Consider the following 19,054-nt stretch of genomic DNA (forward strand, 5'->3'; position numbering starts at 1 on the left):
ATGCAGATATTTATGGGGAGCACCTTCCAAGCATGAGGGGCAGCATGAGAGAAAACACAAAGGGGTGCTTGCTTGAATATTAACAAGTCGGTGATGTAGGCTGGCATTGTTGGCCAATCAGAGGTGGGAGTCGATGTTGTGATAGTGAATGAGAGATGGTAGTGTAGCGGAGCTCTGACTTTGCTCCCGTGGGTCCTGCGCTTCTAGGCGGTTTATGCTAGCCTCAGTGGCTCACTGTGACCCTCCACGTAGCCCTTCTCTCTCTAGGGCCAGGGTTACAGTCTACAGAGCCCTTTTCATCATAGGCCAGCAAGGAGGTTGGTGAAAGAACTCCCACAGTCTCTGTTTAGCCTCCTGTCCTGACAGGGGCCTGACTTCCCCTCCCAGGAGATGTTCCTGTAGTGGTGGGTTGGGGGAAACCCGGGCCCGCCCTCTACTCCGGGTTCCGGCCCAGGGACCCTAATGGTAGCAGTTGTTGGCAGCCAACCTTTCACTGCCAGAGTTGCTACATTTCCCTGGGCCACTTCCCCTCAGATCTCTTGCTTCTCCCTTCTTCACCCTTACCTTAGGGCTCCTTTAACGATGTTTGAGGGTGTCTTCAGTAACCAGCCCTTCAGCCGCACTTCCTCTCCTCTGGCTCCCCTGCCTGACTGGAGTGAGCCCTTTTTATAGTATCAGCAGGGCCTTAATTAGAGTCAGTTGGTCACATTAACTGAATGGCCTCACCTGACTCTTTACAGGTTAATTAGAGTCAGGTGTTCTCATTAGCCTGGAGCAGCCCCTGCTCTGGTCAGTCAGGGAACAGAAAACTGTTAATCCAGTGACCAGTATATCTGCCTTCTGCTATTCTGCTGTACCCAACTGGCCTGGGTCTATCACAGTAGATAAGGTGGGATAGGCCATGTAGGGTCTTGGCAGTGAAGACAAATAGCTTTTGTTTGATTCTATAGAGAAGGGGTAGCCATGGTCAAAGCAATGTTCTAGGAGAATGATCTTTGCAACTGCATTCTGAACAGATATGAGTGGGGCAAGGCCAGAAAAAAGGTTGTTTTAGTAATTGAGATATGAGATTATGAGAACCTGGACAATAACTTTGGCTGTGTGAATGGATATGAAAGGCTGTATCTTAGAGATGCTATGCCATTTATTTCTTCTCTTATAAATCTGAAAAACATATAGGTCTTATTTACCCTACAATTACAGTGTCAACCCTCCAATTCACTAGATCAGTGGTTCCCAAACTTGTTCCGCCACTTGTGCAGGGAAAGCCCCTGGTGGGCCAGGCCAGTATGTTTACCTGCCACGTCTGCAGGTTCAGCCAATCGCGGCTCCCAGTGGCCGCGGTTTGCTGCTTCAGGCCAATGGGAGGTGCTGGAAGTAGTGGCCAGTACATCCCTCGGCCTGGGCTGCTTCCAGAAGCTCCCATTGGCCTGGAGCAGAGAACCGCGGCCACTAGGAGCCGCGATCGGCCGAACCTGCGGACGCAGCAGGTAAACAAACCAGCAGAACAAGTTTGGGAACCATTGCACTAGATAGATGCCTTAAATATCTAACAGGCATTTGATAGTAGGTTTACCAAAAATTAAGAAATAAACTTCTGTGACTTGTAAAATTTCCCAGGAAATCACATTTTGACATTTCATTTCTTATTTGAAAGGAGGGGTTCTAAACATATAGAGCATAAAGTGCTTCTCTAGGGGCTGTCCTATCAATGTTGAATCTGTGAGATGGTTCATCAGTGGCATAATAGTGTTGTTATATGTTACTTATCTTTACCAGAAAACAAATTTATTAATAGGACCCTCAAATATTTGTCTTAAGCTTTTCATGGAATCCCTGGTTTTTTGTAATGTTTAATAGGTACCCCCTGTTTCCCAGAATGGACAGTGTCTGCTTAAGCTCTGTGTCACACAGATTCCAAAAATATTGAGCTACAGCTCTGCTCCCCTACAGGTACCCAGTAGATTTCTAGTGGTTCCACACTCCTCCATTACTTTTTTCCCCAAGTGTAGCACTGTGTGTGTATTATACTCCCCCTAACCAGTAGACAATACTTCTGAGAACTGCACATGAGAATAAAAAGCTCAGGCCAAAATTTTCAGAACTCCAAGCTTCTAAATCCATACTTAGGCACCTGATTTTCAAAGGGTCTGGGCATCACTAGACCTGGTTGAGTTCACTGGGATTTGTGAGTACTCAGGACCTCAGATAATGTGGTCACTTTATGTTTAGGTGCCTAAATACTAATTTAAGGGCTTCACTTTATGTGCCTGTGTGTGAAAATGGTGACCTTGCTTACTGAAGTTACAGAGACTTGCTATTAGTTTCTTCCAGAATGAAAGAGTTACAATACCACACAACCACTTAGAATCCAGAATATAGAGTTCCCACATGCTGCCATGACTGCCCAAAACAGAACAGATGATTATTTACATTCAGAAAGGACATCAGAACAATGCAATGAGAGACATGGGTTGTGATTAAAAGAATTCCAGTGACAAACTGAATGGTGAGGAGAAGTAGAAATTGAAAATCCGGGTGCATTGGTATATCTGAGACTTGCCTTAATTCTGTCTCTCATGTTTAATCTAAATACTCTAAACTGAAACAAGCCTTCAGATATGAGCAACAAATCCATACTTGGCACAAATGCAGCAAAATAAGACTTTTTTTTGGTCCCTACAGCCCAGCCACTTGTCACTTACAATTTCTTAAAACTGTTTCAAAATTAATAATTTTTATTTATTGATTTGTGTTCCTCTTCTGGCTTCTAGTGCTCTTTTCTGATGTTCCTTCACTTCAGTTTGTTCCACAATATGATTTTGCTGCCCTAACATTACCTCCCTATCTATCTCTGGCTTATACTGCTTAAAAAACAAACAAAAATCATAGCAGCTGCCTGGCAGCGACTGTCATAGTTAAGGTTGCATAACAGTTTCCATTCTTAACTCATAGCTTTCTGAAACTTTTCCCTTTCAACCTGAAGTTTTCCATGCTTTGTCTGCCCAAAGGTTGATACCAGACTCTTCAGAGTGCAATCAGTATCTACCACGGCATCCAACTTGATGGTGGGATAGAAACATTCACTGGATGATTTTGCTAAAATGATCAGCAGTTAAATTGTTAGGTGCTGATGTTTGAATATTTACCATTCAACTTCAGAATAGTTATTCGCTCCTCCTCAACAAAGGTGGATGGGGCAGCTTGTGTTTTATAGCTGTTTTAAATTTTCTGTTCAGAAATTCAAGAAAACAGCAATGTGCTGTTGTGTGTTTGGCTCATGTTAGAGAGGTTTTTTTTTTAAGGGCTAGGAATTTCTCTGTTATTTAAAGCTTAGACTGAGGCAAAAGTTATGCAATAAAAGAGGATTTTGCAGAATCATAGAAACTGCAAGGCCCTGTTATTAGTTTAAACTTGTATATGTGGGGGAGAGGCTCCTTCCTGTAAACCTTCTAAGGTGAACTAGAGGGGCACACTTCCCCCTATGGAGTTCCTAAGGTGCATGAGAATATTTTCTTTACAGATCTCATAAAGTTAATGGAACAGGGAGTTCTAATGTTGTCAATTTAAATAGTTCAAGATTATAGTATATCTATGTGCTCCTTACAATTTCTTGAAAGCCAGCAGAACTTCAAAGTCTTGGAGAGGGAAGTACCTTTTTTTTAAAAAAATGATCTTTTAATTGTTTTTTAAACTTTGACATTTTATGCAAAAATTAAATGTTATGGTTGAACAGCTAAGACCTTGAAAGTTAGGAAATACTTAAAGGTAGATTAATACTCTGTCCCCTTTGAGTTTATATCATATGACACAATCTTACATTACATGACCACATATAGTTTCTCAAATAAAAGAACATACATTTTTTCTGTATGCTTAGGTACATATTTATAGCATTTAGAGTGCTGTGAACTGCTGTGTATACCACAGAGTTTGTATTTTTTATGAAAAGTGCATATTTACTCAAAATACTTCAGATGAAGCATAGCATAGAATAATAATAAAAAATATTGGTGTATGTAGGTCAGCTACATTTGTTTCATGGTTACCTGCCTCATCCTTTGCAAATCAGGAAGACTGTGCTGCAAGTTGAACAGGAAATATTGAGTGTATGGGTTTTGACAAAATTATTAAAGTCCACACCTTGAAGAATAATTTATTATATAAGAAGCATAAGTCAGTCAAGGTACTGGACCACTGTGACAACAAAAATAGTGCACTGTTCTCATACTTATGAAGTCTGATGATCATGATTATCTTCAAAGACCTTTTAAAGAGCCTCTCTATAAATATGCTTTTAAACAATGTCACTCAAGTGCTGCTGAATTTACCTGGTGCATGTACAAAGCTCACATCAGCTGCTACATTTCAACATGTACTAGTCACGTATTTTGAAGCCTCCAAGTTACAGCGAAAAGGGCAAGAGAGCTCAGTAGAAAAGAACATATTGTTTTCAGTCACTTAGGCCTTGTCTACACACAAAAGTCATACCATTTTAACTATGCCAGTATAGTTACAGCAGTACAACCTCCCTAGCATGGGCTCAGTTATACCATTATAAATGTGCTTATATAGCTTTATTCCATCTTTTTGTTCTGTGTTGTACAATGCGTAACCTATTTATGGTCCATTGACTAGGTCTCCTTGGCACAGCAGTAATGCAAATAGATAATTATATAATAATTAATAAATAAACCAGTATATCTGTGCCCATACTAGGGATTATGCTGTGTTTATTATTTTGGTAAAACAATACACCTCTAACTGACTGCTATATCAGTACAAAAACTGTGTTTAGACCAGAACTAAACTGCTCTGTGCCTCAGTTTCCCCACCTGTAAACTGAGGGTAATAATACTTGCTCTGCCTCGCATGGGGTGTTGAGGTTTTGTTCATTAATATTTATAAAGCACGCTGAGTCCTCTGGTTGAAGGCACTGCAAAAATGTTGAATAGCTTCTATTTTATTTGATCAAAGCGTGAGATAAGGGTGCAGAACTAGATAAGGGTGGAGAGTGGGCAAGGAGTTAGTTGCTTATTCTGAGTATCTGGACAACAAGAATGAGATGGTGAATCCAACCTTTCAAGTGTTAAAACTAGCCTTCATGGCAATGTGAAGTCAATTTTTAGTTGTGATTTAGCAGCGAGCTCGTCTGTGGGCGAACAGGCTTATTTACACGATGTCTCATTTTCCAGTGGCCCAACCCACTCAGTGAAAAGAGAATTGCTTCTGCAGATGAGCCAAATTTCTGATGAATAGGCGGCTCAATGTAGAGCCAAGATTTGTGAACTTCCAGGGGTTATTTCAGATGCACAGAGCCCTTAGTGTTCTTAGTACAGATGTTATATCTGTAATATTGGAAAACAATGCTTGAGAAATTGAACAAAATCAGCATTAGTTCAAAAAGGCATGTCTCTCAATAACTGACCTGATTATTTAAAGAGAAACTGTCAAGTGGATTTTTATAAATTGGCTAATTAAAACGAAATATTTTCTGTTAGATTATGCTTTATATAGTCTTTTTTTAACTCATCTGAAAACATTGAGAAGCCTTCCCCTCTCCCGCTCCTTTGCTTCTATTATCTTTTTTAAAACTAAGGGAAACTGACTGTATAGTACATTGGGGACCGTGAAACTGGCTGTATTCAAAGTATTGTCAAAAGTACATAGTTAAAAATGAAAGACTTTCAACTTTTTTTTTTCTTTCAAATATAGTAATCTTGGGCATTACTTGTAATAGTAGCAGTGCAAATTTTTCAGACACAAATGTGATTTTTTCAGTTGATGGCCCTTTTAAATGAAGAGTTCTTCATCATTACACTGCCTGATAAATTTTGATGTTCTAGTGTCTCATAGCACATCACATAGCCTTTACAGATGTATTTTCATTCCAATTTATAGCTTATTTATTTAACTAATGGGAAATAAACATTATTTCTCAGTTTAGAACTTCATTACTATCCATAATTCCTCACTCCATAATTCCTTGCCACCGTCTTTATTCACTCTGAAAATATGAAATACATTTAAAAGATCCAGAAGTGCAAGCTCATTTCACTTATGATCAAAATCAAAATCAGGTTTGGATCCAGATTAAAGTCAGGTTTGGATCCAGATGTGAAAGGGTTTGGTCTAAACATGCAATTTTTCTCTAATGCATTTTGCCAACCTCTTGTAGATAAAAAGGAATTTGGCTTTTATGCTGACAGCACCTTTATGTCACATGAAATAATGTGAGAATCATGATCACAGTGTGCACTTTTTTCATAGGCTGACAACATAGGGAGGCAGTATATCAGTAGTCCTGTTATGAAATCCAAACCCCACATTTAACAAAACAAAGGACAATTTTTTTTGTCTATAGATACAGAAGTTTGGTCATTCCTTGTTCTGGTTAAGTTTTCAGAGGAAACTAATCAACTGTATACCCATGGTATTTTGTATGTATTAGGGTGAAAAATAATCAACATTATGTATGTAAACTGTGTTACTTATGTTCCCAAATATTTATTTCATATGCACAAATGCCCATATGAGTAAATACATGTTTTGCAAATTTTGAAAACTTGTCCCACTGCATGTCTTTCACTCTTATCCATTTTGCATCAGGAAGGCATATTAAAATGTAGTGTAAGGAAAGCAATTCAGAATTTAGCAAGTTATGGTAAAGGAAAAGAAATACACTGAGTATCCTGTTCTTCTGCCATTTGCAAAACCCTACTTAGTCAGTATTTCCTTCTGAATCACTTCACAGATTTACAAACTTGGCTGTTTTAAATTCTCTTTGGCCTGTGTCTTGGCATACAGTGTCAGATCTGAGCATGTGTGGTCATTTTTAAGACAGAACAACACAAACGATTGTACTCTTTTTCAGATGTGCTTTTTGACCCATAATTCCAAGCAAGTTTATAGACGTTTTTAAATTAGACTTTGTAAATTATTAGTCTGTAATAAAGATGTATCTATTGTGCTGTATTGAATAAATTATTGACGTGAGACATTTTAGAAGGACTTGCTGAATAAAAAAAGGGTTTACTGAATATCATAGGCGTGGGGGGAATTGCAGTATCAATTTTGGGAAAAAGTTTTAGATCAGGCCTACGCTTGAAAGGTTTTGCCAGCATAGGTATATTATACCAGCAAGGTGGATGCAGCTCAAACTTGCAATAATGCACATTTGCCAGTATATCTTATTCCAGTATATCTTATTCCAGCTATCTTGGCCATCTCTCCCCTACCCCTCCCTTCCCCCAGCAAAACTATACACTATACTGGCAAAAGCACAGTTTTGCTAGTATAACTACATCTATAGTAGGGGCTTTTGCTGGCACAACTTTGTTGGTCACAAGTCACACCTCACCACACCTCTGCTATGCCAGCAAATGTTTGTAGTGTAGATCTGACCTTGCTATCTTGGGAACTGAAAAGTCCATGGTGACCATCTGTAGAAACCACCTCAGTGTTGAAAGCCTTGCTTGTTCATTAGTGAGTGTCAACAGCAATGTCCTTTTCACTGCTGCTTGCAGGTGGTTATTGTAACTGACGGAAGAACACAGCTTAGAGCAAAACCTGCTAAATATGTTCTCCCTTGCCTAAAAATGAGTCTTGAAATGATACACATCCTCTCCTTTGACCTTTGGTTCAGAGGACAGGTCTGGAAGATGATGATATTATTAATGTGGATGATTTCTTTGGAGTGGCCGTCGGAGAAGATTGCAAATCTTGCTGGTTTGCATAAATAGTAACATTAAAATGCCAGATCAGTGTTGACATTTAATTACAGATTGTCAGGCTAATTTATATAGCGTGATTAAAAAATAGAATTATTTCAAGCTTTATTTTTTAAAACAAAACAAAAAAACCTCTTTCCATTTTCCTTGTCCTGCCTCCTCCCTGTATCATATTTCTCAAATAGATTTAAATGGTAAAAGCCAAAGACTGCTCATCAAAAGATCATTTCCAAGTTTTATTAATCTTTTCCAACATATTTTCCTGCTTCACAAAGACAATCCCTGCCCAAAGCATTTTTTGGCACATCATAAAATAATTTGGGGTTGCAGAGTTTCACTCTGAATTCTTGGCAGATGCTGAGCAGGTCAGATATCCAAGGAAAAGGGTGTAACTTTTAATATTTGTGAATAATTGCTTCTACAAAACTTAGTAGGCAACCATGCACACTGTAATTTTGGCAGCTGACATAAACTACAGCGTAGGATCCTTTCTTTATGTTTCCCAGGGACTATGAAAGAACTTGTAATACAGGACCCATTTCCCAGGGTTCTGGAAATCATTTTAATGGTTCAGTAACCCTAATCTTAATACAAATGTGCAGGCCCTATTGTTCAGCTGATTTTCTAAAAATATATTTTGACTGCAGTTCTTATTTTACATTGCTAATGTGTGTCCTTGTTAAGTCCTTTATGTAATCACTAAGGTAAGTCTTCAAAAATAAGCAGGCGCTGCTGAAAAAGAGAGAGGCACTCTAGGACATATTACCCACAATGAAAAAAGCTCAACTTGGAGAGCAACTTGGAGTCTGCTGTGAATAATAAACAAGATGCGGTTTAGGATATGTGCCCACCTTTAAACTGTCTGCATTAAAACAGAACACATGCAGTGGCTTGAGGCAGCAGAATGATATTAACCGTATGTAAATAATCTCTTAGAGATACCAGGGTTCCTCTTGTGATGCCACCAATTTACTCATACTCAGCTCTGAAGGAAAGTATATTCAATGCCTCCATAATTGCACTGTGATAAATAGAGATTTAATCAAAATCAAAACTACAGTTCTGCTTGTAAATGTCATTGATAATACAACATATGACTGGGTCAGGGAAAAAGAGTGAATGACTATCGGCTGGCAGTTCGGTCACTCTTCTGGGGAACATCCGACTTCAAAGACCTGCTCCAGTGGAACAGCTTCACCAGGGCAGATGAAGAGAGATTCACCCCACAATAGTCTGGGAGGGCACTGCCTTGGGAGAGGGAAGACCTGGCCTCAAGTCCCTTCTCCAGAGCAGGAATTCCAACCCTCATCTCTCCCATCCCAAGTGAGTGTCCTAACCACTGGGCATGCCTCCTCCAGCTGTTTTGTGAATCTAGTGCTTTAAAAATATCTGGAAGCAAAATGTCTTGGGTCAAAGGACAGGTTTTGTTTAACCCCCAAATTGACTTTTTCAATTCACTGGCATTTTTGGAATTTCCAGTTCAAACTAAACTGACTTTTTAAAAATAAAAATCGGAACTGCCAACAAACCAAAAAATCACTTACCGGTATTTGGCCAGCTCTGATTACAAGCCCTGGCTTGTACTTTGCAAATAAGTAGTTGATATACCTGCTTTTCACCTCCCTGCCCCAGTAACCCTTCAAAATACTTATTTTCATCCTCATTTGTGTATGCTTCTAATTAGTTATTCTTTCAGTGCCTCCCCCTCACCCCATTTGTGGTAGCAAGACTCTTATTTATTTCTAAGCATCCCACATCACACCATTCTTCCTTTCCTTCCTTCCTCTGAGATGTAACTCCCAAGACCCAGATGTCAAACTGTGGAAGATATTTTTCCAGAAGTTGCATCTGGGCCCTTGGCAGGCTCCTCAAGCGGTTGTGCTGGCAGCTTTGGAGTTACTCAGGGTTTGGGGACATGGTTAAGCTGCAGATGGGACTGTGTGGGATGTCTTGTCCTTCTGAATGCCACTTTCTTTCGATTCACTTGTAATTCTACAGAATGCCTCTACTTGATACATCTAAATCCTTCGTGAGATTTGCACATAGGCCTATTTATGGACATAAAGATGGCTCTTTTACCCCCTCATACCCAGATATTTTTTTTCTGCAGCCTGTGGTACTAGCCAACTTCCTAATACACATTCCACTCTTGCACAATTTTTTACAACAGTTACATTCACAGTCTTGGTGCCAGTGCTTATGCTGCTTTAAAAAAATATTCATGCACTCAGAATCCCCAAATTGCCAGGAACATGCAAACCAGAGTCATTTTAAAACCAGAGTTATTTTAAAACCATTTTGTAACCTTGCTCTTTTTTGTATCCCCTACCTGTCAAATAGCTTTTAAGGGAATAAATATGCTATCTGGGAGAAAAGGAATGAAGAAATGGGATGAGGGTTCAGTGAAAAAGTATGGTCTCAATAAATAAATATTTTTTTAAATCTTGGTTATCTTAACTATGATTAGAGCTGGTTAAACCCAACTAAAAGACCATGGCAAATATTCATTTATATTCCAAGTGGCTGCTCAGTTTGACAGAGTTTGTTCTTCCCCTTTCCCATCCCCATTATTAACAAATGTAACAAATCCAGGTGGTCTGTATAGGATGAACCCAGGACTTCTGGATCTAAAAGCATCAGCCTTTACTGTTTCAGCTAAAGGACTAGGATCACTGTGCAAAAGCAGGAACAGCCACACAAATCTCCATATGAAGAACCACCTTGTTAGTATGAGTTATATAAACATTTGTGAGAATGGGTTTTTATTCCCAAATGTTTGTATGAAGAGCGGTCATTCTCCAAACACCTGGGATTTGGTCTGTCACAAAAATATTCAGTAGAAATGATGCACAGTTTTGTGGTCATAATTCCTTGTTCCCCATGTCATTCAGTCAGGGAGCAGTAACAGTGCTGAGGTGACAAATCACACGTTGTGAATAATTAAAATGAACAGTTTTCAAAAAACCTAGAGGCTAAAACTTGTTTTTATAAGCTATTTGAAAATTGTGGTAAATAAATTTAGCCTGCTCTGGAGGAGCTCACAAACAGAAACAAGAACTAAACTAAGCAAATAATTCAGCCAGTTCTAACCAGGATCCCCACAATGGCCTGTGATGCTTCAGAAGCTACTGCTTCCAAAGAGAAGTTGTCATCCTGTACACCCATCCAAGTGCAGCAGAATGTACAATAGCTGTTGTAAAAGCAGCAAAGAGTCCGACGAAGTGGGTATTCACCCACGAAAGCTCATGCTCCAGTACGTCTGTTAGTCTATAAGGTGCCACAGGACTCTTTGCTGCTTTTACAGATCCAGACTAACACGGCTACCCCTCTGATACTTGACAATAGCTATTGTAGTGTAAGATAGTAAGTCACACAAGACAGCTATTTACAGAGTTAAAGGAGCCAGAAAAAGAAAGGGACTCTTAATATATGTCAGCTACTTGAATTTATGATTGCTAGACCAGCTAGGACAGATAATACTCAAAAACACCTCATTTGTATGTTTATAAGTAAAAATCCTTACCTCACATTTCAGCTGAGACGTAAATCCACTGAAGAGAGGGAATTCTCACTTAGATTGCCATGGCAGCATAACTCTCTCCCACAATTGTGTCTGTGTTTTGGAAAGTTTGCGAGGCGTATTACAGGCAATTTAAGATGACAAGATCTTTTCCCCCAAAAGCTTGCAAGGTGGACAGGTTACAGACGAAGAACAGAATTGTGTTTATTAAAAAGACAGTAGCTAATTGACATACCCGATCCCTTTAATATCACATTCAAAAACTGTTTTAAGAAGTACCATATTCAATGGGAAAATGTATAACCAATTCAGAGTTTATCTCACTTTCTGCGAATGAAGCAAAATGCCTAAAACATGAATTTTGTGCAATTGTCAGACAGATATATTTTTGGTGTGAATTAGGCAATATGCATTGTTTCAAAGTAGCCCTTAAATTAACATTTTTAGGGTTTTTTTTAAATTCTGTTTCCATTGCATTCATTCTAAGTCCATTATCTTGTCCTCCATCAAATCCTTTTTCAAGGCCCAGTTCTTCCATGATTCCTACAAGACATCACCTAACTAATAATGGCTATATTAAGGAACTGCCATGTAGACCTGCTGTGTTTTTTAAAAGGTATATAATGTATGTATAAATTACACATATTTTGATTGTTTACCTTTTCTCCTCTTTCCACAATATGGCAAAAACAAATTAAAAGAGTTGGACAACACTCCCATGGGTCCATTTTCTGGAAGCAAACAATAATAGCAAAATAATGAATTGGAATGTGTCACTCACAGATGACAAGCGAGTTCAACTGGGAGAAGGAGAGGCAGAAAGGAACTAGTGTGTGGCATTATATTCTCCCTCTCCCTCCATTTGATTATTCTTACCTCTTTATGAATAGTCACTACCTCAGAGGGTCCACAATCTCTTGCTCTGAGGCTGTGTAGGAATTAACACAACTTGGTCCCAATTCCTTGTTGGTACAAGATAACAAATTAATAATAATTTATGGAATAATGTGGAATTACTGCAATGATGAAAATTAAATCCAGCACTTGTCTACACAGGGACACTCAGGAAAACTAATCAAATTAATGAAAAGTGTGAATTTTAAGTGGTTTAGTTAAAGTGCATTAAACCCTGTGTGGACACTCTCAGGTCTGGTTTACACTACAGAGTTAGGTTGGTGCAAGGCAGCTTTATGTCGACCTAACTATAGAAGTGTCTACATTTTAATTTTGCTCCTTACGCTATAAATGTCCTGCTGTGCCGACTTCTGAACTCCACCTCCATGAGCGGTGAGGACGTGCACCACTGATACAAGGAGCAAACTATAGTCATGCACATGCGATGTAGTTACTGTGGCAGCTGTATGCTGATGCAAGTTAGGTCAGCTTAATTTTGTAATGTAGACATGGCCTCATTCAGAATTTAAGTGGCCTTAATTTGGTTTAGTTTTATTTCAATTAAGCTAAACCAAATTAAGGCTACTTATGAGTATGTCCACAGGGGTTTAATGCAGTTTAACTAATCCACTTTAAATTCACACCTTTAGTTAATTTGGATTGATTTTCCAGAGTATCACTATGTAGCTAAGCATGCAGATTCAACAACTTTTCTCTCCCAGTTTATTCAGTACTGTGACAGTGTATCTGGTTTCAGTTGATTACAAATTCACATTGTCCCCATCATATCATATCTACCATTTGCAGAGCACATTCTGTCTCTGCTCTCCCCCTCCCCAACTGCCTCAACAGCCTGCATACAGTCATCAGAGGGGGTGGTGTTCCAGTTTCTTGGCATTTAGCTCCTTAATGTGGGTTTCTGAACCTTAGAAGAGGGGCCAAATTGACTCGACGTAACATGACCATTTAAATAGCTAACCTTTGAAACTTGCCTTTGTTTAATGGAGATCTTCTCTGTGTATGTCTGAAATATAGAGAGATACAAGACTACTATGTAATACTGTACACAGACATCAAAGAGATCTGATGACATCTGGTAACCATAAAAGCAAAGCTCAAGTGATTTACGATGTCATTGGAACTGGTAGCTTCATTCAGTTTTCCTGTTGTGAGAGTTATACTTCTAAAGCATACACTGTATAAAATGTCGATTTCCTGTTGATTTTATAAAATGTTTCTGGAGAAGTACAGGAAACTAGGAGAGAATTTTTTTCTTCTTTTTTAAAACATACAGTTTAATTTAAAGACTGTTCTAAAAGGGATTATGACATAAGATATTGTCCATTCAGCCAACCTTTGTTTGATAAACTCCTTGATTTTCACACTACAGTCTTACTTGTTAAAAGGCTAGGAAAGTTGTCTTGATTCTTTAATATGGCTGATGCTCAAAAGATTGAATATTGCTTTTTCAATGATGCCCTAGCTATGACTGTTTTGTTTTGTTGTCTGGCGGTTGCTTTTGTAATGGTATGTTATTTAAACATCTGCAGAGATGCTATACATTTATATAAGCTAGAAGCCAAACATCTGTTTTTAAATCCATGTTTCAAGTCCCTTCCCCTGCCTAATATTTTCAGGATGTAAAATGAAAACCTTGAAGCTGTGTGTATTAATGTGACTTCTGCATGCTGAATAAGTGCATTTTCATGTTCGAGCAGGTGATGATGAGTTAGCAGCCTTCAGTGATGTCATGTCCCTCAGTATTGAGCAAGGTGATTAGCTGCAGGCCCAAACTATAGCCTACAGTCTTCTGGCCCAAGATAGAACCTTCAGCCTGCCAACAGGCAACGGAGAAGGGGATGCAATAACAGGTGTAAAAGGCCTGGTCTACACTGCGGGGGGGGTCGAACTAAGGTACGCAAGTTCAGCTACGCGAATAGCGTAGCTGAACTCGAAGTACCTTAGTTCGAAGTACCTTAGTTCGAAGTACTTACCCGTCCTCATGGTGCGGGATCAAAGTCCGCGGCTCCCCTGTCGACTCTGCCACCGCTGTTCGCAGTGGTGGAGTTCCGGAGTCGACGGGAGCGCGTTCGGAGTTCGATATATCGCGTCTAGATGAGACGCGATATATCGAACTCTGAGAAGTCGATCGCTACCCGCCAACCCGGGCGGGTAGTATGGACGTACCCTAAGTGTAGTTAAAATGAAACCTAGTGTACATCTACACTAGTAGCTTTACATCTGTTGCTGCAGTGTTTGGTGGTTTGGAGTTTTAATGCTGCCAGTCCTTTGATTTAGCCAGAGACCACTTACAAAATCCTTACCTGTCAGGATCACAGAGTAACTTCGGTGTGAACTTTAATGCTTTCTGACCCACAGTTTAGTCACCCGATTACTCTCCATTTATGAGTGCATGAGTAGATTGGCCATGAAATCAATGACACCATTCTAAAAAGAGCAGACATTAAAAAATAATGTTATAATGTGCACAAATTTAAAATAAAGTAGGACCTATTTGGGTAATATTGGATAGTCACACACCATAGATATGGAGATTTCAGTGTTAAGTGACTCTGTTCTGAGACCAGGGCTCTGGACTGATACACTCCAGCACAGGTTAACTGTGTTCACTTTATTATTCTTTATTTACTTATTTTTGCACCAGCCAGAAATGTGCTTTACACAGTTGACAGAACAAATAAGAAAAAGTCCTTGCCCTGCAGAGCTTACAATCTAATCTGATAGGTGGTCAGGCAGCAAATAAACAAAAGAAGGCAGGACAGAGTAGCAAAGGACCAGGGTGATATAAATAAGATCACTCAGTTCTGTGCTTTACTTCACCCATTATTCTTTTTCAGAACTAAGCTTGTAGCCAGAGCTGAACCTCTTCAGCATACACGTTGACACCCAAAAGGGACAGGGAGCATGGGGCAACATGTGGAGACAGTGGCAGATGTCAAGATGAAGGGGAAGGGAAGACAAGTAACAGAATGGGGATGGGGGGAAGGCGAGGAACTTTAAAAAGCAAATATTTCAATTTCAGTGGGGGGGTGTCTGAGGGAGCTGGGGAGATTGTATTTCTGAGTTTCTTTTTGCTACTGATCCAACTAACTGGGATCATAGTTGTTTGGATTGGTTGCCAAAATAATCTTTCAAAGAGAGAGAGAGAGAGAGAGCATCCCTCCTGAAATTCTGGAATAACTCCATAGTCCCCTCCCGCTCCCCACACATAGTTAGACAGAACACTGATATGGGGGGAAATCCCTTAACGGACAAAACTGTAAATTAAACCACTGTTGACAGGGGGAAGAGGTGTAGATATATATAACGGAAGTATTTTCATTTGAGAGCTGCTGTTCTCTTCTCCCACTCGTCTAGTCGGCAGAGAGTGTGAGGGTTTTCCTGTTTGAGACATGGCAATGGTGGTTTCCTCAAGCTTTTAATGTTAGATTAATGCTCTGGAGACAATGCAGTGATAAATGGGTTCCTACAGTTATATCTACATCCTGTTCTCCCTTCCCCCTCCCGCGTGTCCACTCACATGCACAGTCCAGATACTTTTCCAAGTTGTAATGCTTGTTCTTGCACAAAGCAACAGTTCTGACTAGTTTCCCCTAGTGATTAAATTGCAGCTCCTTCTTTCAAAGTTTATCCGCTAAATCCTTTAATTTGAGATGCAGAGTGCTTTATTATCAGCTGTTTCCTAGGAAGATGACAAAAATGAAATGGGGACAAGAAAGGCTTATGGTTAAACAAGGAGTGGTGCCAGTGAATTGGCTTGTCATCTGTGATGTGATACATTCCAATTCATTATTTTTGCTATTACTGTTCACTTCCAGAAAATAGATCCATGAGAGTGGCCTCCGTCTTTTTGTTGTTGTTTCATAGTATAGTGACTAAGCTCTGCGTGTCAGATTATAGTCAGTAATCAGAGCTGTGGGCAGAGAATTGAGTATTTCTTGTCTTCTGCAAGAGAATGGCTCCCCTGTGTGAGCTGCAAGTATGCCTTGGCCAAATGCAACCTGTGCAATGATAAAGATTTAAGTATTTGGCTTTGGAAAAGCTTGATACCAAATTAGCGAGGCAACAGACGATTCAAGTCAAGTTTTTAGTAGCTGCACTTGCCACCAGCATGAGTTGTTTTAATAGGTATATTTTTTACTTGAACACTGATCATGAAGACTTTTCATTTCTGTATAAATAAATTTTGTTTACAAATTAAATGTGGCTGGAGAGGAGGGGAAGAAGAAACAGTAAGATGGCTCTGTTAACCTAACTGACCCAATGCAATCAAACTGTATTTTTCCATTTGTGTTTCAGTGCCTTTCACAGTTTAAAACAGTATGTTTTTAGATTGAAAAGGGTGCCTGTCATGTTGATGAGTTCAGATTTCATATCATGGCTTCCTTTCTTGCTTTCAGGTTTTTCCCATTCGGCCTTTACATTTGGTATCGAAAGCCACATTAGTCAGTCCAACATCAATGGAACACTAGTGCCACCTGCTGCCCTCATCTCTATTCTTCAGAAAGGCCTGCAGTATGTGGAGGCTGAGATCAGCATCAATGAAGTAAGTACACTCATTGCCACAAGCAGGAAGTGCACTTTTGCAATTTACAAACGTGCTAGAAGGTGGCATATGAAATCACACATTTTCGGTTGAACTTAACAGGTCAGATGAACATGAGACAGCTTCTGAGGTGTCTGGAGCTTAGCTTCATTTTAATACATTTCCCCCCACAGAAGCACCTGAAAAGGCTGTCAGATACTTCCCATTTGCAATTATGGCTTGGAGGATGGATTTTTTTGATGGTACTGGTGCCTAAGTAAGGAAGTTAAATACACAGGGAGCTTTATGGTGCATAAGAAAATATATGTCCTTTAAAAAAATGTTTCTGTTTTCAAAACCACAAGCATTCAGTGGGGAAAGTCGGCATTGCATCTTAAAACTTCGATTGTATACTCTGTTAGTAGAGAGGACTACCACAGCAAGTGCTAGGGGCCTGATCCAAAACCCATTGAAGTCAATGGAAAGATTCCCATTGATTTCAATGGGCTTTTGGATCAAGCCCTAGAAAAGACACATGTGGCCAAATGGTGTGACTGAGCAAGGCAAAAGAATCAAAACATTCCTGAGTTCTAATCCTGACTCTGCTGTTGAATCCATCAAGCTGCAAGCTCCCAACAAGGTGGACTGTTCAGAGCAGCAAAGGGACTACACAGGAAAGTCCAGTAGTTCTGCCCTGCCTAACTTAAGAACATGGTGCCACAGCAAAAGGAAATGAGATAAGCCAGGTCTTACTATATTACACAATACACACGTATACTTTTAAGTAAACAAGATCTTGATTCTAGATAAATAATGATTTCCCATGTGCACATTCACTCTCCCACCCCATGCACCTTGAGTAGTCATGGAAAAATACATTATAATATCCAAGCTAATAAATATATTTTAAAAACAGGGATGGGAACATTTTTACCTCTGTCAGGTAATACGTGGGTGGTGGGAATCTTTAACATATATATATATATATATTAATTCATTTGAAAGCTATCATTTCTTTTGACTGTAAAATATTTGTGCCTGAGCAGCAGGGGTGAGAACAAAAGGACAGGGGGAAAGAGGGTGAGGAAGAGCTTGTATTCTATACGGTGCCGGCTCCAGGCACCAGATGAGAAAGCACGTGCCTGGGGCGGCACATTGTAAGGGGCGGCATTCCGGCCAATCTTGGGGCGGCCAGCCCAGCCCTGCAGGGACACGGACCCTGGCCCGGGAGGGAGCAGGAACTAGCGATTCCCGCCACTCATTGTGCTGCCGGGCTCCCCGGGACGCGCCACTCCCCGCCGCCTGCACCGGCCTCCGCCTCCCGCGCTGCTCTGAGCCTGGCCTGGCCGAGACACCTTTAAAAGAGCGGCTGAGCTACCACCTCCTGCAGCCCCTGGAGGGAGGGTTCTGCGGCGGCCCGGCGGGCAGCAGAGGGAGGGAGGGTTCTGCGGCGACCCGGCAGGCAGCGGAGGGGGGGCCCCACTGATCCTGGCGCCGTTTGCACCGTGCCGAGCCCCGCTACAATGCCAGCCCCGCGCGGAGGTCGCAGACCCCAGCCAGTGCTGCCTGTGTCGGCCTCCTCGGAGCCTGCCCGGCTGGGAGAGACACCCCAAGGCCGGAGCGGGGAGCCCCTCTCGCCCGGCTGCGAGCGGGCTGCAGCGCCTGGCTGCCCACGGGCAGGTGCTGCCCTTCACCCCCCTGCGAGCCGCCTTGACCGCCCTCCACGAGCTCTCTGCGGCTGCTTCGGCAGTCCGGCCGCCTTTTTTTTTTTTTTTTCCCTGGGGCGGCAAAAAAGCTGCAGCCGGCCCTGATTCTATAATATAATGGTTGTATCTCACTCATTTTTAGAGGTAAAATGTTATGTTTATTTTACTCTCTCAACAGAACCAGCAATATTTAGCAGTTATCTTTTTTTTTTTTTAATATAAAAGCAATGGTATTTGAGATTAATGCCAAATTACACATTGATGCATTTGTAATAATAAAACCCCTGTAGGGATTTGTTTTGGTTTTCTGCCACTTAACATTTTGCAATTGTTTGCAATAACAGCTGCAAAACATGTTGCAGTTGGATCTAGGTAGGTGGACCCTGGCGCCTATGGACATCACCATTGACAGTTTGGCCTCTGTGCTAATGCAAGAGTCATTCCAAGTGGATCTTATCCCGGATCACAGCCTAAATAGGGAAAATGCTCTAAAAATATGTACACTGTCGCAAGATTTATGGTGCTTTTATACTTTTTTTAAAACACTGATAATCACATTTTTGTATGCTTCACTGTGTTTTAACTTACTCAGACTGAAAACACTGATTATGAATTTACTTGTCCAATTGTGCTATTTAATTTATTTAATAAGTTTATC

At 40.5% G+C, this 19,054-nt stretch overlaps 1 protein-coding gene across 11 annotated transcripts in view; it reads left to right on the forward strand.

Annotated features, from left to right (window-relative positions):
• TBL1X (transducin beta like 1 X-linked) overlaps window positions 1–19,054 on the forward strand; it is a 262,718-nt gene that overhangs the window by 207,398 nt on the left and 36,266 nt on the right. For 10 of the 11 annotated variants that reach the window (XM_039500173.1, XM_039500176.1, XM_039500177.1 and 7 more), the window contains one exon: window positions 16,566–16,711. In XM_039500173.1, the coding sequence (XP_039356107.1) occupies window positions 16,566–16,711 (146 nt within the window). Of the gene's footprint in view, window positions 1–11,742; window positions 11,867–16,565; window positions 16,712–19,054 lie in introns of those variants that run through there. The other variant, XM_039500181.1, reaches the window with a different exon arrangement.

The sequence above is a fragment of the Mauremys reevesii genome, linkage group 1 (genome assembly GCF_016161935.1).
Source record: "Mauremys reevesii isolate NIE-2019 linkage group 1, ASM1616193v1, whole genome shotgun sequence".
In the NCBI taxonomy this organism is placed as follows: domain Eukaryota; kingdom Metazoa; phylum Chordata; order Testudines; family Geoemydidae; genus Mauremys; species Mauremys reevesii.